This window comes from Coregonus lavaretus (genome assembly GCF_964263955.1).
Source record: "Coregonus lavaretus genome assembly, chromosome: 15".
In the NCBI taxonomy this organism is placed as follows: Eukaryota; Metazoa; Chordata; class Actinopteri; order Salmoniformes; family Salmonidae; genus Coregonus; species Coregonus lavaretus.
In genome coordinates this window covers 29647520-29672138 of record NC_140002.1, presented here as the reverse complement: position 1 = coordinate 29672138, position 24619 = coordinate 29647520, and the positions used below count along the sequence as shown (strand labels likewise).

The following is a 24619-nucleotide window of genomic DNA, read 5'->3' as shown; positions in this document are numbered from 1 at the left end:
TCCTCATTTTGTCTGTCATAGTTGACGTGTACCTATGATGAAAATTACAGGCCTCTCTCATCTTTTTAAGTGGGAGAACTTGCACAATTGGTGGCTGACTAAATACTTTTTTCCCCCACTGTATTAAATATTTTTAAAAATAATGGACACGGCCAGTGGCCCATGGGCCTGTTTCTTTGTATGACTTTTGCGCTATAACTCTGTTGTCATAAACATCTATATTGAGCATTTGACTGACCAGTGGGCAACGGCCGGCCCCCCTACCAAGATGGGCTTGCCTGGTTTTCTGATTGCTGAGCTGAGATGGCGCAAATTCACATTCAAAGTCAAACACGCATCATCAGAGAGTGAGACCCGCCCTGAATCTGTCAGTCACTCAGTCAAAACAGAAAAACGGAAAGGGCTCGAGGCCGACGCATTTTCTAAAAGTTCTGGTTCTGTTGGTCCGAGTGTTGTGTCTGTGAGAAATGACAGATCAGCTGCTGTGGTGCAGTCGAGGTAGGAAGAAAACAGAGAAATACACACTCATGTACACTGACACAGATTATGTAGCCTACTGCTGCCAGTTAGGCTTAATATTTTGGCTGTAAATTGTATGAAATATATTTCATATCTACTATAATAGGCTAATTAGGGAAGTGGGATTCGGGGGAATATTTAGACACTAGGCTCCTTGCAATATAGCCTAACAAGTCGTTAGATTGGCTTTTATAACACATAGTTAAGGCAATAGCCATCTACTAGGCACGTACTCTGTATATAGTGCTTTTTACTAAACACAAGTCATCATGTATTACAATAAAGGTATATTCGGGGACTGTCTGTGTATTTTAATTGTTTTATCTAAGTTTATTTGCTTCTGAATCTAAGTCTCTTCAGCCCAGCGAGTGAGTTTATGAGCTGTAGTAACAAGTGACTAACAAGTGTCAGATTACATTACATAGCCACCGCACTGAAGGCAGGAAAGTCCCGCCTATCTCCCGCATATTTCATTTGCTGAAAGGCCGGTCACTTCTTGGCAGAAAGATACGCATATGAAGCACAATGCTGGAAATCTATCTGCATTCATATAAACTATTCCCGGCATCATTCTTGACAAACATAGACTGTCATATTGAATTCAATAGAAGAAAACTGAGAGATAGGGAGAGAGAGAGACTGCCAGTTCCTTAATATAGCCATTGGCAGCCAAAACATTAAGGAACTGGCAGTCTTTCTCTCTCCTTCTCGCTCTCTGTTTTCTTCTATTGAATTATATGTAGCCTAATATCTAAACACGTAGCTAAGTGGGAAGGGGGGGGGGGGACACTTGACATGCACTAATTTGAAAGATTTTACTGAGTTACAGTTCATATAAGGAAATCAGTCAATTGAAATAAATAAATTAGGCCCTAATCTATGGATTTCACATGACTGGGCAGGGGTGCAGCCATGGGTGGGCCTGGGAGGGCATAGACCCACCCACTTGGCAGCCAGGCCGACCCACTGGGGAGCCAGGCCCAGCCAATCAGAATGAGTTTTTCCCCACAAAAGGGCTTAATTAAAAATAGAAATACTCCTCAGCATACTCCTTGTTCAGAATAGTTAGGCTTTTATAATGTATTATATAAGCCAATGGTCATCTATAAAGGCATTTATTCAGTGATTTTCTTCTTTCTCTAATATATGTGTTTATTAATTCACAACCTGGATGGGTAACTTTATTTTAAGGGGCCGTAATAATCCATTTATAAGGCATTTATACATTTTTATCATTACTCCCACATTAATAAACTATTTACTAATCATTATTAAAGTATTTTTGCAGCCCCTAATCTAAAGTGAGGGCTATTTATACTTTATAAATATTATGAGTGACCAGTGTAATTTACATTTACATTACATTTTAGTCATTTAGCAGACGCTCTTATCCAGAGCGACTTACAGTTAGTGAATACATATTTTTTTTTTATACTGGCCCCCCGTGGGAATCGAACCCACAACCCTGGCGTTGCAAACGCCATGCTCTATCAACTGAGCTACATCCCTGCCGGCCATTCCCTCCCCTACCCTGGACGACCGCTGGGCCAATTGTGCGCCGCCCATGAGTCTCCCGGTCGCGGCCGGCGGCGACAGAGCCTGGATTCGAACCAGGATCTCTAGTGGCACAGTTAGCACTGTGATGCAGTGCCTTAGACCACTGCGCCACTCAGGAGACTAACTGAATGCCGACACTTAGACATTGTCACATGTTTTCTATTGAGAGAGGGTTGAACAGGCCAGGGTGTGTAGAATCTTTCCTTACCAGGAACTCACCCTTGTCGAGATAATCAGCGATCAAGTCACTGAGACCTCCCCTCGTGAATTTATCCTTCAAACAGCATGACAGCAGTTTGGTTGTTAGCCAATATCAAAGCTTGCTATCGAGAGCTGCCCTGTCGTGCAGTCGCGTCGCAGAAATTTGTATAGACGGGGAACATTTTCAACTGGTCTCTAGCTGTGTCATCCAGGGCCTGGTTTCCCAAAATCATTTTAAGATTAAGTTCATCGTTAGAACCTTCGTAGGAGCATCGTTACATCAAAACCATCGTTAGTAAAGTTGCACTTGAAAACGCTCGTTATTTATTTAGAACAGCTAAGTGCATCGTTAGATTTGTTTTTGCCCTTCCATTCCACTTTATACACAGAAGATCTCTGCTAACATTGAATCAAGCTGTTTATCTGTCTCTCTGTGACCGCCGATAACTTGACTACAAATACAAAGTTGCCAATGTCTATGATATTGAACAAGCGAAGGATAAAAAGATGATTCAAATGAAAACCGAGATGACTGCATAAAACCATAAACAGGCCTATAGGCTACATAAGCATTAGAATAAGACACCTCAATATTTGCAGCCATAAGGTGATACTGTATCTCTCTAGGAGCTGATCCGTGGTCAGTATTGTGGATCTTTGGCCGTTGTAGGAATGATGCATTGTTAAAACCCTTCTAAGCCTAAGTTGCATTGCTATCGGGAAACCGGGCCCAGAGCGCTAAGTTGCTGTGTGTCTCCATGAAAATGTCTGGTCACTGATAGCTAGGTTGCTGATTATCTCGGCAAGTCTGAACGGCAGTTGAGGCTACCTGTTCATCATCTAGACCAAATTTCTCCCAAAAAGATTGAACAAGATATTGTAGTAGGTGCCAGGCACACCGGTTTGTGGCAAGAACTGCAACGATGCTGGGTTTTTCACGCTCAACAGGTTCCTGTGTGTATCAAGAATGGTCCACCACCCAAAGGACATCCAGCCAACTTGACAGTGGGAAGCATTGGAGTCAACATGGGCCAGTATCCCTGTGGAACCCTTTCGACACCTTGTAGAGTCCATGCCCTTACGAATTGAGATTGTTGTGAGGGCAAAAGGGAATATTAGGAAAGTGTTCCTAATGTTTCGTATACTCAGTGTATATACATGTGTGAATAACTAGCTTACTAACATTTACAAATGTGGGCGTAATGATTAATAAATGGTAAGCAAATGGTTTGTAAATGCCTTATAATGCCTTACAAATGGTTTATTATGGACCCTTAAAATAAAGTGTTACCCTAGGATGTTGCTGGGCCCACTACAGGCACTGTTACCAGTGGTGTGGTAAAGGATGCTAGGCTTAGTAGAGATACAGTGGGGAAAAAAAGTATTTAGTCAGCCACCAATTGTGCAAGTTCTCCCACTTAAAAAGATGAGAGAGGCCTGTAATTTTCATCATAGGTACACGTCAACTATGACAGACAAATTGAGGGAAAGAAATCCAGAAAATCACATTGTAGGATTTTTTATGAATTTATTTGCAAATTATGGTGGAAAATAAGTATTTGGTCAACTACAAACAAGCAAGATTTCTGGCTCTCACAGACCTGTAACTTCTTCTTTAAGAGGCTCATCTGTCCTCCACTCGTTACCTTTATTAATGGCACCGGTTTGAACTTGTTATCAGTATAAAAGACACCTGTCCACAACCTCAAACAGTCACACTCCAAACTCCACTATGGCCAAGACCAAAGAGCTGTCAAAGGACACCAGAAACAAAATTGTAGACCTGCACCAGGCTGGGAAGACTGAATCTGCAATAGGTAAGCAGCTTGGTTTGAAGAAATCAACTGTGGGAGCAATTATTAGGAAATGGAAGACATACAAGACCAATGATAATCTCCCTCGATCTGGGGCTCCACGCAAGATCTCACCCTGTGGGGTCAAAATGATCACAAGAACGGTGAGCAAAAATCCCAGAACCACACGGGGGGACCTAGTGAATGACCTGCAGAGAGCTGGGACCAAAGTAACAAAGCCTACCATCAGTAACACACTACGCCGCCAGGGACTCAAATCCTGCAGTGCCAGACGTGTCCCCCTGCTTAAGCCAGTACATGTCCAGGCCCATCTGAAGTTTGCTAGAGTGCATTTGGATGATCCAGAAGAGGATTGGGAGAATGTCATATGGTCAGATGAAACCAAAATAGAACTTTCTGATAAAAACTCAACTTGTCGTGTTTGGAGGACAAAGAATGCTGAGTTGCATCCAAAGAACACCATACCTACTGTGAAGCATGGGGGTGGAAACATCATGCTTTGGCGCTGTTTTTCTGCAAAGGGACAAGGATGACTGATCCGTGTAAAGGAAAGAATGAATGGGGCCATGTATCGTGAGATTTTGAGTGAAAACCTCCTTCCATCAGCAAGGGCATTGAAGATGAAACGTGGCTGGGTCTTTCAGCATGACAATGATCCCAAACACACCGCCCGGGCAACGAAGGAGTGGCTTCGTAAGAAGCATTTCAAGGTCCTGGAGTGGCCTAGCCAGTCTCCAGATCTCAACCCCATAGAAAATCTTTGGAGGGAGTTGAAAGTCCGTGTTGCCCAGCGACAGCCCCAAAACATCACTGCTCTAGAGGAGATCTGCATGGAGGAATGGGCCAAAATACCAGCAACAGTGTGTGAAAACCTTGTGAAGACTTACAGAAAACGTTTGACCTGTGTCATTGCCAACAAAGGGTATATAACAAAGTATTGAGAAACTTTTGTTATTGACCAAATACTTATTTTCCACCATAATTTGCAAATAAATTCATTAAAAATCCTACAATGTGATTTTCTGGATTTTTTTTTCTCATTTTGTCTGTCATAGTTGACGTGTACCTATGATGAAAATTACAGGTCTCTCTCATCTTTTTAAGTGGGAGAACTTGCACAATTGGTGGCTGACTAAATACTTTTTTTCCCCACTGTAGCTCAGAGATGAGTGCAGTGGAGGTAGGAAGAAAACAGAGAGACACAGATGTACTGCCAGTTCCTTAATATGTTGGCTCTATATTTAATAGCAATTAACACTTAGGAGTGACAGACAGAGTGACAGAGAGGAGAAAAAGGAGAAGAACAGACAGACAGACATACAGACAGACAGACAGACAGAGACAGAGTGACAGCAGAGAAGATGCAGAGACAGACAGCACAACAGGGAGGCAACAGAGGCACAGTTAAAGTGGTGAGTTGTGTTTCCAGTGGTGCTTTTACATGTTGTACTTGTCTTAAACATGAGCTGGTTAAAAAAGGAGGAGGACTATGTTTCACCGGTCACTGGTAGAGTAAAGTTGCCTATGTTATGTGTCAGTAGAATTACTGCCTGGGTGTGTAAGTAGCAGGCGCAGTGATTGAAATGCCAGGGCTGAATTTTTGTCCCAGTCTGCCCCTGGTGTTACCTGCAGCAGGTAGCGGATCTGCTGTTTGGTCAGCTCAGATGCTCCTTTGGGGATCAGGGCCTCAATGTCCTCTCTCTCTACCTGAATACACACGTGAGCATCAAATGGTTACTTTCATTTCATACTTTCACTTCCAGCATATATAAATAGCTACTGTACAGCAATTTAAACAGTACAAGACTAATATGATATGTAAAACCATTGGTCACCCCTCCCTGCTGTACCTTGTAGTCATTACTGGGATCTAAGAGGTGTTTCCTGGGAGAGAGATGGAAAGGTAAACACATTACAGGGCATGACAAACACACAATTAGATTGAATAAACCATCTCTGTCTCCAGTCTATACAGGTTATCATTGAGTCAGCAGCAGAAGGGAACAAAGGGATGTGTTTGCTCAGTGAATCACAGGTACTATGAGTAAACAGAGAGTTTAGAGAAATGAGAGAGGTCAGGTTTGACTGACGGTTGTAATATCTAGTGACTAATTACAGGATTTACAGTGATGGATTACACTACGGGTGTATTTAGAAAGGGGAATATGCAGGCCTATACATTACTGAGTTTTACATTAAATTCCTGTGAGTTTTACATTATTACATTATGCACCTTTATATATATACAGTGAGGGAAAAAAGTATTTGATCCCATGCTGATTTTGTACGTTTGCCCACTGACAAAGACATGATCCGTCTATAATTTTAATGGTAGGTTTATTTGAACAGTGAGACAGAATAACAACAAAAAAATCCTGAAAAACGCATGTCAAAAATGTTATAAATTGATTTGCATTTTAATGAGGGAAATAAGTATTTGACCCCTCTGCAAAACATGACTTAGTACTTGGTGGCAAAACCCTTGTTGGCAATCACAGAGGTCAGACGTTTCTTGTAGTTGGCCACTAGGTTTGCACACATCTCAGGAGGGATTTTGTCCCACTCCTCTTTGCAGATCTTCTCCAAGTCATTAAGGTTTCGAGGCTGACGTTTGGCAACTCGAACCTTCAGCTCCCTCCACAGATTTTCTATGGGATTATGGTCTGGAGACTGGCTAGGCCACTCCAGGACCTTAATGTGCCTCTTCTAGAGCCACTCCTTTGTTGCCTTGGCCGTGTGTTTTGGGTCATTGTCATGCTGGAATACCCATCCACGACCCATTTTCAATGCCCTGGCTGAGGGAAGGAGGTTCTCACCCAAGATTTGACGGTACATGGCCCCGTCCATCGTCCCTTTGATGCGGTGAAGTTGTCCTGTCCCCTTAGCAGAAAAACACCCCCAAAGTATAATGTTTCCACCTCCATGTTTGACAGTGGGGATGATGTTCTTGGGGTTATAGGCAGCATTCCTCCTCCTCCAAACACGGCGAGTTGAATTGATGCGAAAGAGCTCGATTTTGGTATCATCTGACCACAACACTTTCACCTAGTTCTCCTCTGAATCATTCAGATGTTCATTTGCAAACTTCAGACGGCCCTGTACAGTGGGGAAAAAAAGTATTTAGTCAGCCACCAATTGTGCAAGTTCTCCCACTTAAAAATATGAGAGAGGCCTGTAATCTTCATCATAGATACACGTCAACTATGACAGACAAAATGAGAATTTTTTTTCCAGAAAATCACATTGTATGATTTTTTATGAATTTATTTGCAAAATATGGTGGAAAATAAGTATTTGGTCAATAACAAAAGTTTCTCAATACTTTGTTATATACCCTTTGTTGGCAATGACACAGGTCAAACATTTTCTGTAAGTCTTCACAAGGTTTTCACACACTGTTGCTGGTATTTTGGCCCATTCCTCCATGCATATCTCCTCTAGAGCAGTGATGTTTTGGGGCTGTCGCTGGGCAACACAGACTTTCAACTCCCTCCAAAGATTTTCTATGGGGTTGAGATCTGGAGACTGGCTAGGCCACTCCAGGACCTTGAAATGCTTCTTACGAAGCCACTCCTTCGTTGCCCGGGCGGTGTGTTTGGAATCATTGTCATGCTGAAAGACCCAGCCACGTTTCATCTTCAATGCCCTTGCTGATGGAAGGAGGTTTTCACTCAAAATCTCACGATACATGGCCCCATTCATTCTTTCCTTTACACGGATCAGTCGTCCTGGTCCCTTTGCAGAAAAACAGCCCCAAAGCATGATTTTTCCACCCCCATGCGTCACAGTAGGTATGGTGTTCTTTGGATGCAACTCAGCATTCTTTGTCCTCCAAACACGACGAGTTGAGTTTTTACCAAAAAGTTCTATTTTGGTTTCATCTGACCATATGACATTCTCCCAATCCTCTTCTGGATCATCCAAATGCACTCTAGCAAACTTCAGACTGGCCTGGACATGTACTGGCTTAAGCAGGGGGACACGTCTGGCACTGCAGGATTTGAGTCCCTGGCGGCGTAGTGTGTTACTGATGGTAGGCTTTGTTACTTTGGTCCCAGCTCTCTGCAGGTCATTCACTAGGTCCCCCCGTGTGGTTCTGGGATTTTTGCTCACCGTTCCTGTGATCAGTTTGACCCCACAGGGGGAGATCTTGCGTGGAGCCCCAGATCGAGGGAGATTATCAGTGGTCTTGTATGTCTTCCATTTCCTATTAATTGCTCCCACAGTTGATTTCTTCAAACCAAGCTGCTTACCTATTGCAGATTCAGTCTTCCCAGCCTGGTGCAGGTCTACAATTTTGTTTCTGGTGTCCTTTGACAGCTCTTTGGTCTTGGCCATAGTGGAGTTTGGAGTGTGACTGTTTGAGGTTGTGGACAGGTGTATTTTATACTGATAACAAGTTCAAACAGGTGCCATTAATACAGGTAACGAGTGGAGGACAGAGGAGCCTCTTAAAGAAGAAGTTACAGGTCTGTGAGAGCCAGAAATCTTGCTTGTTTGTAGGTGACCAAATACTTATTTTCCACCATAATTTGCAAATCAATTCATTAAAAATCCTACAATGTGATTTTCTGGAGAAAAAAATTCTCAATTTGTCTGTCATAGTTGACGTGTACCTATGATGAAAATTACAGGCCTCTCTCATCTTTTTAAGTGGGAGAACTTTCACAATTGGTGGCTGACTAAATACTTTTTTTCCCCACTGTATATGTGCTTTCTTGAGCAGGGGGACCTTGCGGGCGCTGCAGGATTTCAGGATTTCAGTCCTTCACGGCGTAGTGTGTTACCAATTGTTTTCTTGGTGACTATGGTCCCAGCTGCCTTGAGATCATTGACAAGATCCTCCCGCGTAGTTCTGGGCTGATTCCTCACCGTTCTCATGATCATTGCAACTCCACAAGGTGAGATCTTGCATGGAGCCCCAGGCCGAGGGAGATTGACAGTCTTTTGTGTTTCTTCCATTTGCGAATAATCGCACCAACTGTTGTCACCTTCTCACCAAGCCGCTTGGCAATGGTCTTGTAGACCATTCCAGCCTTGTGTAGGTCTACAATCTTGTCCCTGACATCCTTGGAGAGCTCTGTGGTCTTGGCCATGGTGGAGAGTTTGGAATCTGATTGATTGATTGCTTCTGTGGACAGGTGTCTTTTATACAGGTAACAAGCTGAGATTAGGAGCACTCCCTTTAAGAGTATGCTCCTAATCTCAGCTCGTTACCTGTATAAAAGACACCTGGGAGCCGGAAATCTTTCTGATTGAGAGGGGGTCAAATACTTATTTCCCTCATTAAAATGCAAATCAATTTATAACATAATTGACATGCGTTTTTCTGGATTTTTTTGTTGTTATTCTGTCTCTCACTGTTCAAATAAACCTACCATTCAAATTATAGACTGATCATTTCTTTGTCAGTGGGCAAACGTACAAAATCAGCATATATATATATATATATATATATATATATATGAATACAGTGCCTTCAGAAAGTATTCATACCCCTTGACTTATTCCACATTTTGTTGTGTTACAGCCTGAATTCAAAATGGATTCAAAAATAAACGTTCTCACCCATCTACACACAATAGCCCGTAATAACAAAGTGAAAACATTTTTTAAGATGTTTGAAATTCACTGCTCGACTGAGGGACCTTACAGTTAATTGTATGTGTGGGGTACAGAGATTAAGTAGTCATTCAAAAATCATGTTAAACACTATTATTAGTCCATAAAACATATTACGTGACTTGTTAAGCAAATGTTTACTCCTGAACTTATTTAGGCTTGCCATAACAAAGGGTTGAATACTTACGGACTCAAGACATTTCAGCTTTTCATTTTTAATTAATTTGTAAAAAATTCTAAAAACATAATTGCACTTTGACATTATGGGGTATTGTGTGTAGGCAAGTGACAAAATATCTCAATGTAATCCATTTTAAATTCATGCTGTAACACAACATGTGGAAAAAGTCAATGGGTGTGAATACTTTCTGAAGGCACTGCATATATTATATTCAGTTATAGGGCCTCTCAGTTAGAATATTAGCCCACGACCTGCCTCACACCTTGACAGTCTTTTATGACCTAGCCTGGCAAGTTAAGTTAGAGGGACTTTCTGAACCAAGTGTGAAACTGAGGAAACAGGAGAGCCAGAGTTAACACAGATGATTTAAATACTGAACCAGCCCCTGAAACCAGCCCTACAATAGTGTTGTCACGATACCAGAATTTTGACATCGATACCGATACTGTCACACCCTGGCTCTGGGACTCTATATGTTGAGCCAGGGTGTGTTCATTCTATGTGGTTTATTTCTATGTTGGGGGTTCTAGTTTGTTGTTTTCTATGTTTGCCTGAGTGACTCCCAATCAGAGGCAACGAGTGTCAGCTGTTGGCTGGTTGTCTCTGATTGGGAGCCATATTTAACTGTCTGTTTTTCACTTTGTGTTTGTGGGTTTTTGTTCCATGTCGGTCATTGTTACCGTGGACTTCACGAGTCGTTTATTGTTTTGTTGTTTCGTGTGTGCACTTTAATTAAATAAAGTAATCATGTTCGTTCATCACGCTGCGCATTGGTCTCTCCCTGACGATCGTGACAGATACTAGGTTTAGTATCACGATACTCGATACCATCACAATACTCGATACCAAAACGATACCACGGCAACAAAAAAAAGGGCATATTAGCCAGTCACAAAATGGCACTTGATCCAGGCAGGTCTTTTGAGTTCAATATCATTACATTTGAAATGTTTTATGTACATTTTTCAGAGACAGCCATGTATGCATTAATGAATCAATTGTACAATCAATTTGACTGTGTTTTTACCAATCTAACAACATAACACCATAATGGTAATCATTTATTTAATGGTAAATCTCTATTGATAAACTGGGTAAATCAAGATGTAAGCTAGGCCTATTCACAATATAGGGGAATGCATATTCAATAGGAGTGTGTGCATGTATTGAGTTATTGAGCTTGTTTTGGCTGATTTCATGGGGCTACAGATGACAAACAATCTGTTTCCTTTCCATGTGGAACTTATTTTATTGTACTGATCAACAACATTTGCATAGAAGAAGCAGTCATTTATTTTATAAAATTGTGCGCTGTCTCTAAGACCTAATAATGTCATTCACACACACAGTGAGAGAGAGAGGAGAGACGTGACTGAGGCGAAGGACACAAAGTTAATTAATAAAGTTCTTGGCAATGACTGTATGATTTTAGGTGACAATCAGCTTTGAGATCCTCATATTTTGTGTTATGGTTTGCATATTATCACAAACAAAGTACTAGGGTAGTGAATTGATGTTAACTTCAGCTGTAAGCTAGCAAGGAAAGTTAGCCTACAAAACTGGAAGCTACCGGTATCTTCTTGCATAGACATTGTCTTGCGAACAGTAATTAACAGTTGCAACATTTCTACATGCTGTGTTGCATTATTCAAGTGTGTTAACTTCTGTGCAGCATGAGTGGGGAGCTAACATGATGCAGCCTAGCTACAGATTGTACAGTAGATAATGTGATATAACCAAAGATTTTTGGTGTCCATTACTGGGCGTTACAGGAAAGCCCCATACAAACTGCCGCCATAGATTATTCAACTAACCTGTTCTTGGCTATACTGTCTTTGTTCTCGATTCAGTGAAAAAAGTATCTTAGAAATGTCAGTTTCCAGTTGCAGGTGTTTTTTGTGTGTTTTTTTGCCATGGGGCAGAGTGAAAATGCTGTTTTTGAGGTCAGGTATTCTTGAAAGACCGGACAAAATTTGAAATATACACTACCAGTCAAAAGTTTGGATACATCTACTCATTCAAGGGTTTTTCTTAATTTTTACTATTTTTTACATTGTAGAATAATAGTGAAGACATCAAAACCATGAAATACACATATGGAATCATGTAGTAACCAAAAAAGTGTTAAACAAATCAAAATATATTTTATATTTGAGATTCTTCAAATAGCCACCCTTTGCCTTGACAGTTTTGCACACTCTTGGCATTCTCTCAACCAGCTTCATGAGGTATTCACCTGGAATGCATTTAAATGAACAGGTATGACTTCTTAAAAATTAATTTGTGGAATTTCTTTCCTTCTTAATGCGTTTGAGCCAATCAGCTGTGTTGTGACAAGGTAAGGGGGGTATACAGAAGATAGCCCTATTTGGTAAAATACGAATTATTGTCCAACAAGTGTTTAAAGACCATGATTGTTTAATTCTAACATTAGATTATTCAAATATGTAATACAAATCTCCAAACGTATTTTTGTTTTGTTTTATAGCACTATTAAATGCTCCAGGGCAAATGCTTTAAGCATTTTGGCATGATTTAAAAAAAATTAGAATATAGAACAACATTTATAAAGCAAACATTATCCCTTAGGTCTAGCACAGCAAACACTTCAATTGTTTAAGCATATATTGCAAAACAGTGATTAAAATATTTTTTGAATATTGACAAAAGAATATGATCTTCAGGGGGTTAGCCATCAATGACACAGTTGACAAGCCACTGACGGAGTTGACGACAGATATTCAAAACAGACATATTTTTGCCTCTAAAAATAAAGGTTCAATACAACCATTTGTAAAATATGGAATATTATTCATTTATAAATCCCCAATAAAAACAAAACCATTCTATCAGATCTTTCAGCACTCTGATGGAGTTGACGTTAGATAAAAATCTGACAGAGTTTATGTTTTGCGGAGTTGACAAAAATTTATTTTTTCTTCTTCTCTCAAGTGGTACACACAGTAGCAATCTTGGTTTTTGTCAGTTGCTTTATGACTCTAAAACTTAATTAAATGTACACTGAACAAAAATATAAACGCAACATGCAACAATTTCAAAGATTTTACTGAGTTACAGTTCATATAAGGAAATCAGTCAATTGAAATAATTCAACAGGCCCTAATCTATGGATTTCGCATGACTGGGAATACAGATATGCATCTGTTGATCACAGATACCTTTAAAAAATAAGGTAGGGGTGTGGATCAGAAAACCAGTCAGTATCTACTGTGACCACCATTTGCATCATGCAGCGCGACACATCTCCTTCGCATAGAGTTGATCAGGCTCTTGATTGTAGCCTGTGGAATGTTGTCCCACTCCTCTTCAATGGCTGTGCGAAGTTGCTGGATATTGGCGGGAACTGGAACACGCTGTCGTGCACATCGATCCAGAGCAATCCCAAACATGCTCAATGGGTGACATGTCTGGTGATTATGCAGGCCATGGAAGAACTGGGACATTTTCAGCTTCCAGGAATTGTGTACAGATCCTTGCAACATGGGGCCATGCATTATCATGCTGAAACATGAGGTGATGGCGGTGGATGAATGGCACGACAATGGGCATCAGGATCTCGTCACGGTATCTCTGTGCATTAAAATTGCCATTGATAAAATCAAAATGTGTTTGTTGTCCGTAGTTTATGCCTGCCCATTCCATAACCCCACCGCCACAACATATACATCAGCCAACCGCTCTGCTCTCTGCCCGGTACAGTTGAAACCGGGGTTCATCCATGAAGAGCACATATCTCCAGCGTGCCATTGGCCATCAAAGGTGAGTATTTTCCCACTGAAGTCGCTTACGACACCGAACTGCAGTCAGGTCAAGACCCTGGTGAGGACAACGAGCACACAGATTAGCTTCCCTGAGACGGTTTCTGACAGTTTGAGCAGAAATTCTTCGGTTGTGCAAACCCACAGTTTCATCAGCTGTCTGGGTGGCTGGTCTCAGACGATCCCGAAGGTGAAGAAGCCGGATGGGGAGGTCCTGGGCTGACGTGGTTTCACGTGGTCTGCGGTTGTGAGGCCAGTTGGACATACTGGCAAATTCTCTAAAACGACATTGGAGGTGGCTTATGGTAGAGAAATTAACATTCAATTCTCTGGCAACAGCTCTGGTGGACATTCCTTCAGTCAGCATGCCAATTGCACGCTCCCTCAAAACTTGAGACATCTGTGGCATTGTGTTGTGTGACAAAACTGCACATTTTAGAGTGGCCTTTTATTGTCCCCAGCACAAGGTGTACAGTGAGGGAAAAAAGTATTTGATCCCCTGCTGATTTTGTACGTTTGCCCACTGACAAAGAAATGATCAGTCTATAATTTTAATGGTAGGTTTATTTGAACAGTGAGAGACAGAATAACAACAAAACAATCCAGAAAAACGCATGTCAAAAATGTTATAAATTGATTTGCATTTTAATGAGGGAAATAAGTATTTGACCCCCTCTAAATCAGAAAGGTTTCTGGCTCCCAGGTGTCTTTTATATGGGTAACGAGCTGAGATTAGGAGCACACTCTTAAAGGGAGTGCTCCTAATCTCAGCTTGTTACCTGTATAAAAGACACCTGTCCACAGAAGCAATCAATCAATCAGATTCCAAACTCTCCACCATGGCCAAGACCACAGAGCTCTCCAAGGATGTTAGGGACAATATTGTAGACCTACACAAGGCTGGAATGGGCTACAAGACCATTGCCAAGCAGCTTGGTGAGAAGGTGACAACAGTTGGTGCGATTATTTGCAAATGGGAGAAACACAGAATAACTGTAAATCTCCATCGGCCTGGGGCTCCATGCAAGATCTCACCTCGTGGAGATGCAATGATCATGAGAACGGTGAGGAATCAGCCCAGAACTACACGGGAGGATCTTGTCAATGATCTCAAGGCAGCTGGGACCATAGTCACCAAGAAAACAATTTGTAACACACTACGCCGTGAAGGACTGAAATCCTGCAGCGCCCGCAAGGTCCCCCTGCTCAAGAAAGCACATATACAGGGCCGTCTGAAGTTTGCCAATGAACATCTGAATGATTCAGAGGAGAACTGGATGAAAGTGTTGTGGTCAGATGAGACCAGAATGGAGCTCTTTGGCATCAACTCAACTCGCCGTGTTTGGAGGAGGAGGAATGCTGCCTATGACCCCAAGAACACCATCCCCACCGTCAAACATGGAGGTGGAAACATTATGCTTTGGGGGTGTTTTTCAGGACAACTTCACCGCATCAAAGGGACGATGGACGGGGCCATGTATCATCAAATCTTGGGTGAGAACCTCCATCCCTCAGCCAGGGCATTGAAAATGGGTTGTGGATGGGTATTTCAGCATGACAATGACCCAAAACACACGGCCAAGGCAACAAAGGAGTGGCTCAAGAGGAAGCACATTAAGGTCCTAGAGTGGCCTAGCCAGTCTCCAGACCTTAATCCCATAGAAAATCTGTGGAGGGAGCTGAAGGTTAGAGTTGCCAAACGTCAGCCTTGAAACCTTAATGACTTGGAGAAGATCTACAAAGAGGAGTGGAACAAAATCCCTCCTGAGATGTGTGCAAACCTGGTGGCCAACTACAAGAAACGTCTGACCTCTGTGATTGCCAACAAGGGTTTTGCCACCAAGTACTAAGTCATGTTTTGCAGAGGGGTCAAATACTTATTTCCCTCATTAAAATGCAAATCAATTTATAACATTTTTGACATGCGTTTTTCTGGATTTTTTTGTTGTTATTCTGTCTCTCACTGTTCAAATAAACCTACCATTAAAATTATAGACTGATCATGTCTTTGTCAGTGGGCAAACGTACAAAATCAGCAGGGGATCAAATACTTTTTTCCCTCACTGTACCTGTGTAATGATCATGCTGTTTAATCAGCTTCTTGAAATGCCACACCTGTCAGGTGGATGGATTATTATTATTATTATTATTAAGGAGAAATGCTCACTAACAGGGATGTAAACAAATGTGTGCACCAAATTTGAGAGAAGCTTTTTGTGCGTATGGAACATTTCTGGGATATTTTATTTCAGCTCATGAAACATGGGACCAACATTTTTTTACATGTATGAGGACATTAATAAGGGGTCCTTATGGTATAGCTTACCCTGCTCATTCCAAGTCAATCTGACGGAGTTTACCAAATCTCCAGACACATATTTAAGGAATCACAGTTGAGATAAATATTATTTAAATTCACAGAGGGCTATTGCAAGAAACGACATAAGATCATGTTTCAGTTAATACATTTTTTAAAACACTTTTTTAGAGTTTGAAATTAGGATCCTTTGTACCGGACAAGGGCATTTCCAGGCATAGAGCCGACATGGAAATGTATAATATTTAAAGTATTTAGAAAATTCTAAAAACAAAGATTTCCCATATAAAAGTCCCCTAAATGTACATTTGAAACTCAAATAATGCAATAAAGTTTTGCAGTTTTAAAGCACTGTATTTCATACTATAGCCTAGTCTGGTCAGCTCAGTAGGATCTAGATTTACCCTCTCCCTTCGGTTTCTGTCTTGTTTCTTTCGTATTGATTTTGTTCTGTTTTGAGCTGGGGGGAAAAGCTATATATAAATATGGCTATATGTTGAGAAAAACAAAACACACCTTCCACGTATCTTGGCCACGTGTTCTGAGATGCAGGTGTGGATGTCACAGTTCTTCCTGTAAACCTCCGCCAGCAGCTCTCCGAAGAAACGTGTGTCCATCTTCACCACAGGCTCCACCTCCCTCACCTCACTCTTTATCCCCACCTGAGACACGTCCTCTATCACCCTCTTCACCACCTTCTCCTTCACGATGTTCACCATTTGCTCTTTAACCTCCTCCACCTCTTCTACCTCCTGGGGAAAAAGAGAGGGGAAAAGTTTAAACTTATACATCAATCTGTCACAAGCAAAAGAGAGAGACTTACCCACCATCACCATGGCATAAAATGGCAATATGGCATCTACAATTATTGAATCAATCACCCTACAGTGCTATATTACAAGACATGCAACAGTTCTTTCCCCTAGGTCATGTCTATCATACAGTGCATTCGGAGAGTATTCAGAACCCTTGACTTTTTCCATATTTTGTCATGTTACAGCCTTATTCTAAAATGGATTTTTTTTTTTATCCCTCATCAATCTACACACAACACCCCATAATGACAAAGCAAAAACAGGTTTTTAGACATGTATTAAAAATAAAAAAACTTTAATATCAGATGTAAATAACTATTTATACCCTTTACACAGTATTTTTTTTTTTGGGGGGGGGGGGGGGGGGGGGATAGATCAGCTTAATATTGCAGATAGATTGGAACTTCCATCAATGTAATTGTCTGCATCACTTCCAATCCCCCATGTTTTTTATATATACAGTGGGGAGAACAAGTATTTGATACACTGCTGATTTTGCAGGTTTTCCTACTTAAAAAGCATGTAGAGGTCTGTAATTTTTATCATAGGTACACTTCAACTGTGAGAGACGGAATCTAAAACAAAAATCCAGAAAATCATATTGTATGATTTTTAAGTAATTAATTTGCATTTTATTGCATGACATAAGTATTTGATCACCTACCAACCAGTAAGAATTCCGGCTCTCACAGACCTGTTAGTTTTTCTTTAAGAAGCCCTCCTGTTCTCAACTCATTACCTGTATTAACTGCACCTGTTTGAACTCGTTACCTGTATAAAAGACACCTGTCCACACACTCAATCAAACAGACTCCAACCTCTCCACAATGGCCAAGACCAGAGAGCTGTGTAAGGACATCAGGGATACAATTGTAGACCTGCACAAGGCTGGGATGGGCTACAGGACAATAGGCAAGCAGCTTGGTGAGAAGGCAACAACTGTTGGGGCAATTATTAGAAAATGGAAGAAGTTCAAGATGACGGTCAATCACCCTCGGTCTGGGGCTCCATTCAAGATCTCACGTCGTGGGGCATCAATGATAATGAGGAAGGTGAGGGATCATCCCAGAACTACACAGCAGGACCTGGTCAATGACCTGAAGAGAGCTGGGACCACAATCTCAAAGAAAACCATTAGTAACATACGTCATGGATTAAAATCCTGCAGCGCATGCAAGGTCCCCCTGCTCAAGCCAGCGCATGTCCAGGCCCGTCTGAAGTTTGCCAATGACCATCTGGATGATCCAGAAGAGGAATGGGAGAAGGTCATGTGGTCTGATGAGACAAAAATAGAGCTTTTTGGTCTAAACTCCACTCGCCGTGTTTGGAGGAAGAAGAAGGATGAGTACAACCCCAAGAACACCATCCCAACCGTGAAGCATGGATGTGGAAACATCATTCTTTGGGGATGCTTTTCTTTAAAGTGGACAGGACGACTGCACCGTATTGAGGGGAGGATGGATGGGGCCATGTATCGCGAGATCTTGGCCAACAACCTCCTTCCCTCAGTAAGAGCATTGAAGATGGGTCGTGGCTGGGTCTTCCAGCATGACAAGGACCCGAAACACACAGCCAGGGCAACTAAGGAGTGGCTCTGTAAGAAGCATCTCAAGGTCCTGGAGTGGCCTAGCCAGTCTCCAGACCTGAACCCAATAGAACATCTTTGGAGGGAGCTGAAAGTCCGTATTGCCCAGCGACAGCCCCGAAACCTGAAGGATCTGGAGGTCTGTATGGAGGAGTGGGCCAAAATCCCTGCTGCAGTGTGTGCAAACCTGTTCAAGACCTACAGGAAACGTATGATCTCTGTAATTGCAAACAAAGGTTTCTGTACCAAATATTAAGTTCTGATGTATCAAATACTTATGTCATGCAATAAAATGCAAATTAATTACTTAAAAATCATACAATGTGATTTTCTGGATTTTTGTTTTAGATTCCATCTCTCACAGTTGAAGTGTACCTATGATAAACATTACAGACCTCTACATGCTTTGTAAGTAGGAAAACCTGCAAAATCGGCAGTGTATCAAATATTTGTTCTCCCCACTGTATAATCCCCTTTATTACTTTTCAACCCCGCCATCCTTTCCCTACTTGGGGTAAATTAGTGAACAACAATGCTTAGGCCTCTACATCCAGCTTATACTTACTATCTACATTTTATGGACACAGTCAATTTTACAATAATTATATTTTATTTGTTTTTGCTCCTGAACTTCTACTGTCAACCTCTCCGATCATTTTCATGATGTCCATCCGGTTTGCTTCTATATGCCATATCTTTCTAACTGTGCTCTTTCCCAAAAGCTCCCAACATAAAACCTATATACAGTGGGGGAAAAAAAGTATTTAGTCAGCCACCAATTGTGCAAGTTCTCCCACTTAAAAAGATGAGAGAGGCCTGTAATTTTCATCATAGGTACACGTCAACTATGACAGACAAAATGAGAAAAAAAAATCCAGAAAATCACATTGTAGGATTTTTAATAAATGTATTTGCAAATTATGGTGGAAAATAAGTATTTGGTCAATAACAAAAGTTTCTCAATACTTTGTTATATACCCTTTGTTGGCAATGACACAGGTCAAACATTTTCTGTAAGTCTTCACAAGGTTTTCACACACTGTTGCTGGTATTTTGGCCCATTCCTCCATGCAGATCTCCTCTAGAGCAGTGATGTTTTGGGGCTGTCGCTGGGCAACACGGACTTTCAACTCCCTCCAAAGATTTTCTATGGGGTTGAGATCTGGAGACTGGCTAGGCCACTCCAGGACCTTGAAATGCTTCTTACGAAGCCACTCCTTCGTTGCCCGGGCGGTGTGTTTGGGATCATTGTCATGCTGAAAGACCCAGCCACGTTTCATCTTCAATGCCCTTGCTGATGGAAGGAGGTTTTCACTCAAAATCTCACGATACATGGCCCCATTCATTCTTTCCTTTACACGGATCAGTCGTCCTGGTCCCTTTGCAGAAAAACAGCCCCAAAGCATGATGTTTCCACCCCCATGCTTCACAGTAGGTATGGTGTTCTTTGGATGCAACTCAGCATTCTTTGTCATCCAAACACGACGAGTTGAGTTTTTACCAAAAAGTTATATTTTGGTTTCATCTGACCATATGACATTCTCCCAATCCTCTTCTGGATCATCCAAATGCACCCTAGCAAACTTCAGACGGGCCTGGACATGTACTGGCTTAAGCAGGGGGACATGTCTGGCACTGCAGGATTTGAGTCCCTGGCGGCGTAGTGTGTTACTGATGGTAGGCTTTGTTACTTTGGTCCCAGCTCTCTGCAGGTCATTCACTAGGTCCCCCCGTGTGGTTCTGGGATTTTTGCTCACCGTTCTTGTGATCAGTTTGACCCCACAGGGTGAGATCTTGCGTGGAGCCCCAGATCGAGGGAGATTATCAGTGGTCTTGTATGTCTTCCATTTCCTAATAATTGCTCCCACAGTTGATTTCTTCAAACCAAGCTGCTTACCTATTGCAGATTCAGTCTTCCCAGCCTGGTGCAGGTCTACAATTTTGTTTCTGGTGTCCTTTGACAGCTCTTTGGTCTTGGCCATAGTGGAGTTTGGAGTGTGACTGTTTGAGGTTGTGGACATGTGTCTTTTATACTGATAACAAGTTCAAACAGGTGCCATTAATACAGGTAACGAGTGGAGGACAGAGGAGCCTCTTAAAGAAGAAGTTACAGGTCTGTGAGAGCCAGAAATATTGCTTGTTTGTAGGTGACCAAATACTTATTTTCCACCATAATTTGCAAATCAATTCATTAAAAATCCTACAATGTAATTTACTGGAGAAGAAAATTCTCAATTTGTCTGTCATAGTTGACGTGTACCTATGATGAAAATTACAGGCCTCTCTCATCTTTTTAAGTGGGAGAACTTGCACAATTGGTGGCTGACTAAATACTTTTTTTCCCCACTGTACATATTATGGACACAGTATGCTTACATTATTAGTTATCTTGTTATTATTTGTTGTTATTTGTTATTAGTCCCATCCTTCAACTCCATTCAACACCTCCCATCTATTTCTTAACACCATCCATATAGGATTTCTATTTGCCATATATATTTCAACTGTACTGTGATGTTTTACAAAAGTTCTGAACCTTTCTATTCTCATTGCTTCTACAGATTGTGAATTAAAAATAAACATTTTTGCTAAAAGTATTATTATATTATTGATCGATTGACTATGACTTTTCAGATCCCCCAGTAATGCTATCTGCAAGGTTAGCTCCAGGTAAATATTGCAATCCTTTAGCCATTCCTGGACCTGTGTCCAAAAACAAGCTACAAATGGACAGAACCAAAACAAATGATCTAATGATTATGTCTCTTCACAGCAAAATCTGCAGAGCTGGGAAGATTGTATCCCCCATATAAATAACATTCTATTGGTAGCAAGAATGTTATATAATAATTTAAATTGAAAGATTCTAATTTTTGAATCCGGTGTCGTTTTGCGTGTCAGTTCATAAACACTATGCCATGGGATCGGTACATAAAAAATCTCTTCCCAACTATTTTGCAGTCTATATGGGACGGCTGTCAATCCTTTGGTCCTTAAATGAAACTGATATACTTTTTTATTTATCACAGTTTTCCTTAACCAATTATGTTCTTTAATGCAAGGCCGACAGACAAGTTCCTTACTTTCTCCCCCTTCCACTTTCCTCTTCCATTTTTGCGGTAAGGCTGCAATTATTTGGTTGTAATTTTGGGTAGAGCAGACATTTCCATAGGTTTTTGTTAGCTGCATGTGCGACATAACTCCACCAGTCCTACCGATTATATCATTTACGAAGATTATACATTTTTTAAACATTTTGTCAAAAAATAAAGGTTTTTTGTCAATTAGTATATTTGAATTTAACCACAATATTTGTTGCATTATTTGTTCTGACGTTTCTGGAGGATTCAATTGAAATTGCAACCAACTTTCTATGGCTTGTTTTAGAAATAGTGACATTTGGGAGATTATTTCCTTTTCAAATAACTGAAAATGAGTGGTTGTAATCTGAATAAAGGGGAGAAGGCCATTCTTGAACATTGGGTGAGACAATCTTACTAATTTGCTTGAGAACCAGTTCGGATTTAAGTATAACTTTTGTATGACTGAAGCTTTTAGTGATATGTCTAATGCTTTAATATTTAATAATTTCTGTCCTCCGAATTCATATTCATTATATAAATAGGCCCTTTTAATTTTGTCTGGCTTGCCGTTCCAAATAAAATTGAATATTTTTTCTCATATAATTTAAAAAACGGTTCGCTAGGTGTAGGCAAGACCATAAGCAAATAGGTAAACTGGGATAATACTAAAGCGTTAATCAGGATGATTTTTCCACAAATTGACAGGTTGACCTTTCCATGGTAGTAAGATCTTATCTATTTTTGCTAACTTTCTATTAAAATGTATTGAAGTGAGATCTTTTATTTCCTTTAGGATAGGTATTCCGAGTATATCCACATCACCATCAGACCATTTTATTGGTAAACTACATGGTAATGTAAAAATTGTATTTTTTTGTGATCCAATACGTAATATAGTACATTTGTCATAATTTGGTTGTAATCCAGAGAGGTTAGAAAATGTATCTAGATCCTCTATGAGGCTGTGGAGGGATTCTAGTTGTGGATGTAAAAGAAAACATGAATCATCAGCGTACAATGACCCCTTTGTTTTGAAGCCCTGGATTTCTAATCCTCTGATATTAATATTAGATCTGATTTTAATAGCTAACATCTCGATGGCCACAATAAATAGATATGCCGATAGTGGACAACCTTGTTTCACTCCTCTTGACAGTTTAAAACTTTCTGAGAAATAGACATTATTTACTATTTTACACCAAGGGTTACTATACATGATTTGGACCCATTTTATAAGAGATTCTCCAAAATTGAAATGCTCCAGGCATTTATATATAAACCCCAGTCTTACTTTATCAAATGCCTTTTCGAAGTCTGCTATGAATAGCAGGCCTGGTTTCCCAGATTTTCCATAGTGTTCTATTGTTTCCAATACTTGCCTTATATTATCTCCAATGTATCTTTCATGTAAAAAACCTGTCTGATTAGAATGAATAATATCCGACAATACCTTTTTAATTCTATGCGCTATACATTTTGCTAGAATTTTTGCATCACAACACTGAAGTGTAAGGGGCCTCCAATTTTTTTAATGGACTGGATCTTTATATTTTCCACTTGTATCCTGTTTCAGTAATAATTAGATCTTCTTCTTGAGTGTCAGATAATCTACCATTTACATAGGAGTGGTTAAAACATGCTAATAACGGTCCTCTTAGTATATCAAAAAAGGTTTGGTATACCTCGACTGGTATGCCATCCAACCCTGGAGTTTTCCCAGACTTAAAGTCTTTAATTGCATCCAGAAGTTCCTCCTCTGTAATTTCACCTTTACATGAGTCTTTCTGTATGGCTGTTAATTTTACATTATCAATAGAAAAAAAATCTCTACAATTAGCTTCAGTTAGAGGAGATGGAGGTGACTGAAAAGAAAACATATGCTTAAAGTACTTTGTTTCCTCCTTCAAAATATCATTTGGTGAATCATGGGTGACTCCGTCAATTGTTTCATTAAATTCTTTTTGGTAGCATTCCTATGTTGAAGATTAAAACATAATTTTGTGCATTTTTCCCCATATTCCATCCAGTTTGCTTTATTTTTATAATATATTATACTTGATCTTTCTTGAATAAGTTTCTCCATTTCTTTTTGTTTTTCCTCTAATTTATTCTGAGCCTCTATGTTACAGTTTTTATTGCCATCTATCTGTTCTGTTAGACTTTCTATTTCCTTTGTTAGTATAAACTCTTTTGACCTAAAATGCTTTTGAATTGCATGGCCTCTAAAGGCACATTTAAAGGTGTCCCATACAATAAGGGGATTTGCTGTACCTATGTTATGTCAGAAAAAGTCAGTTATAAATTCCTTTGTTCTAATTATAAATAAATTATCATCCAATAGGCTTTGATTAAATGTCCAATATCCTCGCCCACATGGAAATTCAGTAAGAGTAATGTATATGCCAATTATATGATGGTCCGACCGCATTCTGTCCCCTATCAACACTTTTTAAACTTTTGGTGCCAACGAGAATGAGATAAGAAAGAAGTCAAGACGACTAGCTTGATTGAGTCTCCGCCATGTATATCTCACTAGATCAGGATATTTAAGCCTCCATATATCTACTAGTTCTAATGTATCCATGACATTCACAATTTCCTTAAGAGCATGTGGGTGATTGTTTGTGGTGTGATTTCCTTTACGGTCCATTGAGCTACTTAAAACAGTATTATAATCCCCCACCATAATAATATTGTCTTGAATTGCTTGCAGGGTTGATAATTTATTATATATATTGTCAAAGAAGTGTGGATCATCATTATTTGGTCCGTAAAGGTTAATGAGCAATATCTGTTTATGGTCCAATAACATGTTTAAAATAATCCATCTACCTTGCGTATCTATTTGGACAATTTGCACATTCGGATCGAAATTACTATTAATTAATATCATCACCCCTTTTGAATTTCTTTGCCCATGTGAGAAGTATATTCCCCCCCCCCCCCCCCCCCCACCCCCCATTCCTTTTTCCACGCAACTTAATCTCGAATTGTTGAATGAGTTTCCTGTATACAATAGATATTATATTCCTTCTATTTTAGCCATGTAAATATTGTTCTTCTTTTGTTATTATCAGCTAAGCCATTACAATTATAACTGGCTATGCTTATTTCAAACTGCCGATTTTGCAGGTTTTCCTACTTAC

At 40.3% G+C, this 24619-nt stretch overlaps 1 protein-coding gene across 1 annotated transcript in view; it reads right to left on the bottom strand.

Annotated features, from left to right (window-relative positions):
- LOC311143102 (protein POF1B-like) overlaps nt 1-24619 on the bottom strand; it is a gene marked incomplete at both ends in the record, with an annotated part of 64535 nt that overhangs the window by 4065 nt on the left and 35851 nt on the right. Inside the window, 3 exons of the mRNA XM_084178904.1 lie at nt 5718-5798; nt 5942-5975; nt 16507-16742. Coding sequence (XP_084035030.1) covers nt 5718-5798; nt 5942-5975; nt 16507-16742 — 351 coding nt within the window. The remainder of the gene's footprint in view (nt 1-5717; nt 5799-5941; nt 5976-16506; nt 16743-24619) is intronic.